An 11,370-nucleotide genomic window follows, 5' to 3' on the forward strand; every position below is an offset into this window, starting at 1 on the left:
AGCAAGATGAGAAAGAGCGGCAACGTGCTGAGATTCATCATCATCATCATCAGCAGCATAGAGGAGGAGAGACATTTTACAAGGAAAAGCCATTTCCTACGTGCTGGGGATGATAAGATTTTCTACTGCCATCCTTCTTCTAACAACAGAATGAAAGAATTGCAAAGAAAAGCAAAGCAAAGACAAGCGAAGAAAAAGCCCCTTTATTGTCCTAAAAGGATGGTTTAGTGTGTCATGTGACAGCCCCTCACCCAAAATGCAGCAATGAGTCTTGAACATCACTCACATACTCACTGCGGGCTGTCAATTTGAGGCTTTCCTGCCCCCTAGTGACACGCACGCACCAAAGGGACCTTTCTGACATGCATTTAACCAATTAGTTCACGTGACATTGTTGCACGTTATGCAATTCAACTCCAAGCCACAGTCAAAACAACGCAAGCCTCCATCGGTCTGCGTGCGCAACGGAGAGTTTACGCACATCTGGAACAACGTGACTCACTTGATTATTACGAATCATAAATCACAAGACTCTCTTACTTACCCCTTTCCAAATTGAGATTCCTGCAAACTTCAAGTTCTGCCATTGAGTTCTCTCACAAGCTCCCTCCATGCGCTATGAGGTCCATTACTTATCACTAAAAACACACACGACTAGTCCCAATGTCTAGTAGTGGTTCAAATGATGAAATGGTCTTTTTTTTTCCCCCTCATCATAATAAAACGGTAAAACAAAGAAATCAAGCTCCTGTGTGCGCTGTGGGTTCACATTCAGACAGCGCGCGCGCGCACATCCCCTCGTCCCTGTGCTCAGCGTGTACGCCGATTTCTCACACACTCAACGGACCCACCGACTGACTAGGCGCGTGAGTGTGTGTATGAGGGAGAGAATGTGTGTGTGGTGCGTGTTAATAAGGTTGACAGAAGATGCGTAAGCATACACACTTGTATGTACCCCGGGAGGGCCAATAGTGACCCATTATGCACTCTCTTATGATTTTTGGAGGTGCGTGCGTGTGCGCGTCTATGTGTGTATTAAAAAAAAAAATGCGCCAAAACAGTGACCCATTTATGTTACGCTGTGTCTCCCCTTGCATGCTTTCTGTATTTGGGCTTTTTTTTTTTTTTTTTTATGCACCCAGAGACATTACCCTGATGAAAGTGTCCCCATTTGGGAACCCTCCACATTAGTGTCGTTCACGGCATGGTTCACATTAAAGCCATTTAATTTAGGATTGCATGCAGGGGGACAATTACAAAGACACATAGACACACACACAATTGTGTTTAAACACTACATGTCAGCCGCAGAGGTCATCACCAAATCGATTAGTGCAGTCAAGAAGGGGGAAAAAAAAGACGCCTGAACACCACTGTGAGCCTCAGTTTGTGTGTGTGTGTGCGTGTGTGTGCATGCTACAGGCTTTCCACTAACTGCCCATTTTGATTTAATCCTACACTTCCTCACACTCTCTGTGCATCTATCTGCCTTCCATCTTCTTTCCCGTCAGATTTATTATGTTCCCTGAACCGACCAAACCCACCCTCACCCCTTTGTTGTCATAGTCACTTGATGCTCAAGGAAAGAGAGGACAGATGAAGTGAGGAGCGTCTGAAAGTAAGATGAATACGCTTCAAACACATCAAAGTGAGAAAGGAAGTGAAGTCTAGTGTAAAATACCTGCATTATTATTTATTTAAAAGCTATATATTCCACTATAAAACATCAGCACTGGCTACCTGATTAGCATCGTGCTATTTTTGTGTGCGGCATGCGTCACAAATTTGCAACAGATTAGTGTGCAAGGCTCATCATTCAAACGAAATAGCTTCAAGTGATGCTGATTTATTGTTATGATGGGTTTGGATTGGACCTGCCATTAAGCAGATGTGCAGGTACAACAGTGGAGAGGAGTCTCCCTCTACTGTCCATTGCGTGACGTGCACCATCGTTCAACATGAGCTTGTGATTTTTAGAACAGAATTGAGGAACTTGAAAGACTTGGTTGATGAATACTAAATTAATATGCCCCAAACCTGGACATTTTTAGCAAAAATGGATTGGAAAAATATGGCAAAATGCTCAAATTTGGACGTCAAAAGCCAGATTATTATATGTCTCAACTCAATTCATTTCACAAGAAACAGCAGTTTGACCGAGAGTAAAAATTATTTATTTAAAAAAACAAAGGGGGGGGGGGGGGGCTTCAAGCTCTTTATTGCTACTCCCAGTTTAAGTTTACTGTCAAATTAGCATATCGCCAAGCTGTGTATTTGAAACTACCAAGTAGTTTCAAATTTGGCCACCAAGTCTATTTAGCCATTTAGTTTTTAATGCTAACAAACTGCCATAGACTCGCTAGCGAAGAGCATTGCTGTCTGTGTTGTAAGCCTTTAAGCAACAGTTATTTGAATGCAAACAGAGAAACATGTACAGAGTACAGACATATATTTTTTAGTCCTCTGTGAAAAATGGCTAATATTGCTGCATCTTAACGAGATTAGGTGTGTCATCTGTATTATACTGAAACCAGGACGCCAAGGCGTGCATTGGTAGTTTGATTCATTTCAAAGGGGAAGAGATGGTTTTAGATAGGAGTGTTTTGAGGCACCACCACACAATGATTATAAAATGCCACGAGATCATCAGAGCAGATGTAAATTCTCTCTGAAGTATTCGGTTTAGGTGAACGGTATGGTATTTTTATTAGGTTTTAGATGAATTAATGAGCACACACACACACGCAAAAAAAAAAACAGTTGTAAATTCTGGTGAAATGTAACCAAAAATTAATTGCCGTCTCAGACATCACATTGGTGAACCAATACACGACACATCAAAATATGTAAACAACTTTCCACTAGTCAAATTTACTACTAAATTTCTAGCAGCGCCGGACGTGGTTTTTACCTTGCGAGACGCTGTTGTTGGTCAGAAAGTGGCGGCGGTACTGCGGCTCCCCTTTTCTGTTCACCACCCAGGCACTCATGACAAGATGAGGATGTGGAACAACTGCTGAAAAGGACAATAAATGTAGTACATGTCATCTTGATAGTTACAGTTACACGACTGATACAAGTTACAGTATAGTATCTGACAACACTGGAGCAGAGAACATGATATGTACGCATAATGTATGACTGACAGAGACAGCTAACTCATCGGGTCTACATATCTTGATGGAGGCTGATTTTCCACATGTCACTCTTAGCACATGTTCTCGTTTTTGTCATCTCTCATGTTGCACCCTTTTTCCTACCACTGTACATCCTCCTGATCACCTTTCATTCGCCACCTGTCGCCTGTCTGTCCCGCTGTGATATATTACTTCCCCCATTCACATACTGAACAAACACACACTATAAAACTAAAAGAGAGCGGAGTCTGCGAGTGAGTTATTAGCGTCTGGAGCCTGCTGAAGCGAGGGGTTGTCTGCTCAGAGGTCAGCGGTCAGAGGTCAAGAGCTTTCTTATGACTGTCATAAGAACTGCAGTAAGTGGTGTATGTGTGTGTGTGTGTGTGTGCGTGCGTGTCAGGGTTTTGATTGTTTTTTTAATTAATTTTTTTAGACAGTCCAACCTCGTTATTCACAGGTGATAGGGACAGGTAAGCTCGTGCACAGCAAAAATCCCTGCGGTATTTTATTTTATTTTTTATCCACAAAATGGATTTATTCAAAAAGAAAAAATAATAATAAATATATAAATATATATATATATATATATGAGTATGAAGAGTGAATAATAGATTTCTTTATTTTAAATAACATTTGAAAAAATATGAATATTAATATGCAAATCCACGAGTGCCAAGCTGTGAATATTAGTTAGTTTCTATTTCATTTTGATTTAGGCAGGTTTTGTGAGATTTTTTTTAATGTTTGATTTTAGTTTCAGTATTTTTGTATATATACAAGGCTTGAAATAACTTGGGGCTGCATAGAACATATTATTGTCAAGAAATGTTTGGTTGATTTCCCCTTTTGTGGAATAATTTTACTATATCAATGACTTCCTTTGAAGAGTAATTTACTAATTTTGAGGTGCAATTTTTTTGCAGGTTCAACCCAGGGTCCCAAAGCAAGGGTTTTATTAAACAATAAAAATACCAACCTCAAATTTTTCACATGTCCACTGTACAGGTAGAGGATAAGGCTGTTGTAACACCAGCACTTTTCCCGGTGCAAGAGTTGAATACCCACACTTTTCCCAAGCGGCATGGAAGTGTAGGGATGTTGCAATTTGCAAAAACACTTTTGTAACGGTACCATAGCCACACTTTTCCACATGGGAATCTAGCTTTTGTAACACACACACACAATTTTCATGGTGAAAGAGTTTGACAGCTATTGTACTCGTGAGGGACGGTAGTGTTACAACACCCATACTTTTCCTGGTGAAAACATTTATGAAATGCATTCAAAATTCCCATTAGGGTCTTTCTTTCATGTTGGACAAAGTGAATAAGCTTTCACACATATTAACGAGTTGGAGCCCTCTGCGGCGCACAATTCCCTCATCTGGCCCTTTGTTTAATTATACCAACATGCTTTCAAATTGCCGTTTGTTTTCATAGCACCACCTCAATAAGGCTCAAGCTAATGACAGGAGACTTTTTTGTTTGTTTGTTTAGAGCAGGCTCATGGCGTGGCAGCTTTTACAAACATGATAGCCTCATTGTACTCGATGACAACAACTGTGAAGTCAAAACAGCAGGAAGTCAAAGTACACAAGTTAGTGTGACAATATTATTATAATTAAAGGGAACATATAAGGAAAGCTGACATTTGAATGACTTGTATACAAATAGCTGGGTGTGTGGAGTGCCTCTCCACCTGTCAAGTGTGAAATTAAACAAGTATGTTTAGTTATCTGCTACTGAAAATGTATACAAATGAGCTGTTATGCACTTGTGTTGCATAATAAAGCAGGTAAGTAACTAAATAAGACCTCCCATACCAAAATTCTACGCCCATGGCATGACCAGCTCATGTGGGCAAAGATCCAGACAGAGCTACTTTCAAGCAACAGCCTGACTTTATCACACAGAGGTACATCAAGTTCCTGCCATCACATCAAAGCCAAATAGTACATGGACATGTACTATAAATGTTATTTGATAGCCGATTAGTTAGACAGGCAGAACTCTAGATAGCTGCATCTATTTATACAATACACATCGAAGGAGGTAAGTTGAGTGCGCGTCCACTTTCACATTCACGTCATGAGGAAGAGTACAAAGAGTCTTCCTCTTCCTTTAAGTGCGTGTAACATGAGGAGGCTTCTCATCTGTCGTCGGGGTCTCAAACCTCACGGGAATCCGCTGAGTTCTCTATCGCTCATGACCCTGACAGGAAGTAGGTTGAGGGTGCCCTCGAGTGAGGGTTTCGCCAAGGTGGACATGAGTGAAGTCACACAATCAAATCAAACTGGTGGATGGAGTGTGCGCAAATGTACTTTATCTGACAGCTAGTTTACATCTGTTGTTAATATGGAATTAACGATTACAATGTCTACGCAATATTAAGTTAAGAAAAATTTTAACAATTTAATGGCCTAATTCTTCCCATATCCCTAAGACTGATTAACCATTTAAGGCTATAACTACAGCATGTAATATAACTACACTGCTTGAAAATCTAACTTAAAGTAAAAAATAAAATAAAAATAAAAAAGTGTATTTAGCTACTGAGCTTTCCGTACATTAATAAAACTTAAGATAAGAGAGTCAAAATCATCGAAATTGTGCATTTGATAATCGACAAAAACGATCAGATGCTAATGGCGTCAAGCTAATGACCTGCTAGAACTTGTTTTTGTTTTGAAATAAGCATTGTCTGTTCCTTTTTGTGAGAAACTGTTTTTACAATCCTGGCACACATTTCTGATGCTAATAATACAACATGTGTCCTGGCTGGTTCAACACTACAGTATTAAATTAAAGACCTCAAAGTAGGTGATCCCGGTCATCATGTCAAGCCACTGTCATATCAAAGTGATTTTAAAGCTCTAAAATTGTTGTTAAGGCTTGCATTATGTCGTAGTGGTTGCCTCCAATCAAAAAAGTTTTCTCCAGGCACTCCCAAATTACAGAAAACATGCATGTTTGGTTAATTGAAGACTAAATTGTGCATAGGCGTGAATTAGAGTGTAAGTGGATGTTTGTTTCCATGTGCCCTGCGATTGGTTGGAAAAACTATCCAATAAATGAATCCACATAGATCAAAAAAATGCTAAACAAAAGTGTTGATATATCTTGATTAACATTCATAATGGCTGTTTGACCTCATTAAAGTGCTTGTTTACATCTTATCACTGCCTTTCCCCTGTTTGAAGTTACCATTGTCTTGCTAATACAAGGCTAAGGGAATTCAAAGGTTGCATACCACATCCACAAGGCCCAAGTATCCCCTTACAATTAATGTAATGAGACAATGACCTGATAAATGCAGACACAAAGGAAATAGCATCTGTCCCTCTCATACTGGCACATGTCAAAGAGCACACTTCATTTTATGGCACCAGCTGTCATTTGCAAATTAAGCGAATGTTAGGCATTTTCCATTAAATTATTAATAGATATACTTCATAAATCAGTGGAGTAATTACGTGGGAAAATGTTGGGGCACTAACCACCAGTTAAGTCAGATCAACACAATTGCACATTTACTAGAATTTTGACATAATTCATAAGACACAAAACCCAAAATTTTCCTGACACCCTAATTTCTAAATTACTCTGTATTTAATATCTTTAAAAAAGAGCTACATCTGGTTTGGCACTGTACCCTTGTTTCTACTGCAGAGTCATTACTGTTGTTAATGTATAGAACAGTTGTGGTCACGTTTGTATACCTACACACAATCTGCTCAAAAAAATCCATCTCATGATCTGAGAGGAGACTGATGGCAGCAAGAAAGTGAGAGCTTCAGCCGGAAACTTTAGACTAGAGTTTAATAGTGTAGCGTCCGGAGCTAAGACAACTGCAAAAGGCTAAGCTAACATTAGCATGTAGCCTAAAGTATATTAGCAAGAGCACCAAAGGAAGCGAGGAAACGTGGCTCCTGAACCAAGTAGAGAATGTTGAGCAAAATTGAATAGAACCAGTCGGGACTTTGCAGCCAAAGGTGGCATAAAAGTCTCAGCCAAGTTAACATTCTCTTGCACCAAAAGTCAACTATTATGAGCAACGTACTGAGCGAGAGGGCCTTGCAGTTCTGCCCACTGAATGAGTGACCTGACCTGTAATAGCTTGTTAAACAGTTATCAAAAGAAAGAGCAAACAATCGGCCGGCGGCTACACACACAGACTAACCGGGTGAGTGGCTTAGTGGAAATAGAGGTCAAGTAAATGGCATTGTGTCTGGTTTAAGTCAAACCACTCACATCATTCGGTACATCTGCACAGTCTTGTAAAATATTCTGTTTTCTGCTCACTTTTTTAATGTGTATTTCACTACTAGGCTTTCTCCTAGATTTCCCCGTGAAGCATCTCCTCATCACAAAGACCTTGTAAAGTGAATTCAGTGGATTTGTTTTCAAATGCATTGTACATGTTTAAATATAATGGCTTGAATGTACAAAGACTGAAAACTATGTAGTACTCAACTGTGGAGTTATAGTGTTAAATTGTTTCCCACCATTTCAGCCTTCCTGATTTTTTTTTTGGGGGGGGGGCTATAAAGGCGCCCTGTGAAACTCTAATTTTAAGGGATCAATTCAGTACAAATGTCCAACCATTTTGAGCATCCTGTTCTAAACCTGCATGAAACAAGGCAGCGAGAAAGAATGAAAATGGTCAAGCCAGGTCTGCTTCCCAGAGTTCTTTGACCTGATAAGGGGACAGGGTAATCCTGGAAAATGTAAATGGGGTTATTGAGGGGTCAGAGTCACGTTACAGAGGGGCAAGATATCCAGATAGCCACACGGGCTATCTCAGAAGCATAGCAGTCATAAAAGTGCATCTACTGCTCTCGGTCTTTATGTACATCTTCGAATTATCAGGGGGGGAAACTAAAACCCAAATTAATAATACGTATGCAAGGTCATGGGTTTCTGATCTATTTCAAACATCCTCAACTTTCACTCCTGTTCCACTAGAAGTGGGAGGAACATGAGTGCGACATAAATTTAATTCACAAGGAAGTGCGGCGGGAATAAAGTCAATGTTAAATTGCCGGGTCCAAAGTTCTACATTTGAAACCGTTGAGACAAAGCGGCAAAAGTGGTGCAACAATTTGGACTTGGAGCAAACTTTTCTGGAAAAAAAATGCCTCAAAAGTTAAACTCAGGGTCCAAACCATGTGTGACGACATGTAAATCTCATCAGACTTCCACTCAATTAGCATATCAATCATTAACATGTATGTACTGACACCTACAACAAATAAATCAGCTTTAAATTCAATCACACAATTTTTTATTTGGGGGAAATGTTTTGTAATGAGCTTGGCAGTTTACCAGCAGCATACCATATTGATTGGTTAATTCTGAACACATCCCACACTTGTGCAGCCACATTAACTCCGTTGTTTACGTTTACTCAAAATAAAGATTTTACTTTTTTTTTTAAATCCAACTAAATTGTACAGATTATAGATCCCATTAATGGTCAACTACTATTCACATCTGTTGTATCACACAAATGTCACGTGTAGTTCACATCCAAACCTTGTTCAGACTCATATACTGTATAGGGTCCCAACATGTCTCCTGGAGCTTCAGTTATTCATGAGAGTTCAGAGTGCCCACATGCAGCGGCTCTTGTTACCCCTCCTACAACTCTACACCAGCCAACTGATACACTGCTCACAATAGTTTGCTCACATCACAACAAGGGAGTCACTTTACGACTGAAACATTCCATCGCACATACACGCGAACAAGTAGACTGTATACATGCATAAGGTCACTGCAGTAGCGGTGGAGAATACTAAATATATTCATGAAAAAATAATAGATTGCTCAAACAAATATTTTTATAAAAACCTACCGGCCGATCGAGATTTTGCATTATTTGTTCTATGACATTGTGACGTTGATTTGAATCTCATTATTTACATCAATCATAGCCAAAATTAATATATTGTGCTTAAATAATAATTCAATAAAATATATTACAGTTTAAAAAATAAATATAAATAAATGCTTGAACTCAACTTCACACAAATGTATTGTATTAAAAGTTAAACTGCACGCAGCAAATTTTTTAAATTTAGGCCTCTGTAACATTATACATATTCAGAACATTTATTTTACGGATTCTTTGCACACTGCCAGTGGTACCACAATTTGATCATCACTGACCTAGGTCAGCTAATGTGATGCTCATTTGGCGGATTTGCCATGAAAAAGCAGGTGTGTGTGTGTGCATATGCTCTGACTGTCCATACATAGCCCATGGGCCATAAGTTTCAGACCCCTACTACTAGTCTTTGCACGTGGCTGCACGATGACACTGGCTCATTTAATTAATTTCAAAAAAAATTAAACATTTGACTAGATACCTAATGACAAATTGTGTTTGAGTTTTAATTCACGTTATCTTCCTCATTCATCCAACTACAGAGAGCCACTCTAATCAAACTGAAGAAAAATCCCCAAGGACTCGGGTCTCTGGCTGGGGGAGTGCCCCCGTGTCTTCTCTCTGGGATGGCTACCGGCTGAGTGTAATAAAGGCCTTTGTTAAGCTGCCCTGCTGCAGAAAATCTCTGCTGTAGAAGCACAATGGCGAGAAACAGCCACATGTGAGCTCAACAGTCAATCTCTAATTAATCATTGCAGTAAAAAATATATATATATTTTCAACGAAAATAGAAGTTGGCAGTCATATTTTAGGGATGCTAAACTGAACTAAACGATGCCTCAAATTTTCTTTCTTTTCTGATTTACTACTCAAAATAGGAACACCAAACCCCAAGCTAGTACATGTGGGCTATTTGAGAGACAATTAAAGTGATTACAGTGTCCAAAATGTCCATAATAAAGCAGATGTCATGCAGGGTTTTGCTGTTGTCTTAGCTTACTTACTTTTTCAGCTCTTGACAGCTCCCTCACAAAGTCCTGACACCCTCAGCAGAGTGCTCCTTCTTCAGGTATCCCTCCATAGTGTGTGGAACACAACTGTCAATACGTCACACTGATTTTGCTGCCATACATGAAGAGGATCCCGACAGAGTTTCCAGAGTGTGTGTGGTGGCCAAAGCAGCAGCCACCAACACCACCACAACCTCAAGCATGGTGCCTTATTCAAACACTGCTGCTCCCGGTGTGGGAACACTGATGACATGGAAAACACGGACTGGATTCGCCAAGTGTAGACTGATTCACGAGGAGCACTCTGGCAGACAGTAACCACATTTATGGTAAAGTTTCCCATTCGGTTCCTTTTTCTCATGCATTGATAGTGACAGAATGTGTTATTTATATGGGGGGGGGGGGGGGGGGGGTTAGATACCCCTGTTTAATTTACTAATCCATGAATCAAGGGTTAGATCATGAGATCATTTTGTCCAGGCATGGGACAACTTTAGCACACAATAGATTTTTTTTTTAAGTTGGATAAGTATCAGGCAATTTGCAGATTAAGTAAAATTAAAAGAAAATGTTTTAAAAGTATTATCTAAATAATGCAACAAAAAAAAGTCATCATTAAATCTTATTTGTAATTCAATTAGAATTATATATTTTAATAACCAGAGATACATGTACACCAATAAATAAATAAATAAAATATAATACGATAAAAATGTTAAATTATTAATGTAACAAATGCTACAGGAGTACTGAGAAAGTACATCCTTGTGTGGGATGGATTTAAGAGCAGAACACAGTATGGAGGCTAACATTTTGCCCACTCCTTACATAAATAATTCTTCATTTTTAACAAGAAATTTTAAGCATTTGCATGCTTCCAACTTTTGAGAAGAGGAAGACAAGTTCCATAAAGGCATAAAGCGCTTTATTTTGAAACCACACACAAATACTGGCACCAGTCAGATAAGTCGTGGTAGAACTTGGAAATTTCCTACATAAACAACCAGTATAATACAATAACACAAACAATAGCTGGAGTTTTGTCAGAAGATGACAGAACTGTATCTTTTTTTTTTTTATTAAAAAGAAGAGAGAGAAAAACAGCGCAAGGCACTATAATTTAAGTGCAGACATTTTGCTCACTAACAATCAAGGCCCCAAAATGTATACTATATATAAGAAAGTGTCAACAGAAGATGTGCGACGCTATATTAATGACAAACATTTTATCTGCTAACTGGGTATTTTTTTACATTTTGAAACTTGTTTAAATATTTGAAACAATGTTAAGATCTTCTCAATATTTTCCATCATTGTCAAGGACAGTGTCAACT

At 39.0% G+C, this 11,370-nt stretch overlaps 1 protein-coding gene across 4 annotated transcripts in view; it reads right to left on the bottom strand.

The window, feature by feature from the left end:
• plch1 (phospholipase C, eta 1) overlaps positions 1-10,235 on the bottom strand; it is a 59,125-nt gene extending 48,890 nt beyond the window's left edge. For 2 of the 4 annotated variants that reach the window (XM_086080638.1, XM_086080635.1), the window contains exons 1-2: positions 10,031-10,235; positions 2,912-3,016 (exon numbers count right to left, since the gene is read on the bottom strand). In XM_086080638.1, the coding sequence (XP_085936764.1) occupies positions 2,912-2,990 (79 nt within the window). In that variant the 5' untranslated portion in view covers positions 2,991-3,016; positions 10,031-10,235. Of the gene's footprint in view, positions 1-544; positions 866-2,911; positions 3,017-10,030 lie in introns of those variants that run through there. The other 2 variants (XM_086080636.1, XM_086080637.1) reach the window with 2 other exon arrangements.
• Between the last annotated feature and the right edge of the window lie 1,135 nt (positions 10,236-11,370).

This window comes from Leptonotus elevatus, chromosome 7 (assembly GCF_054856555.1).
Source record: "Leptonotus elevatus isolate MCC_2025b chromosome 7, RoL_Lele_1.0, whole genome shotgun sequence".
NCBI classification, from domain to species: Eukaryota; Metazoa; Chordata; class Actinopteri; order Syngnathiformes; family Syngnathidae; genus Leptonotus; species Leptonotus elevatus.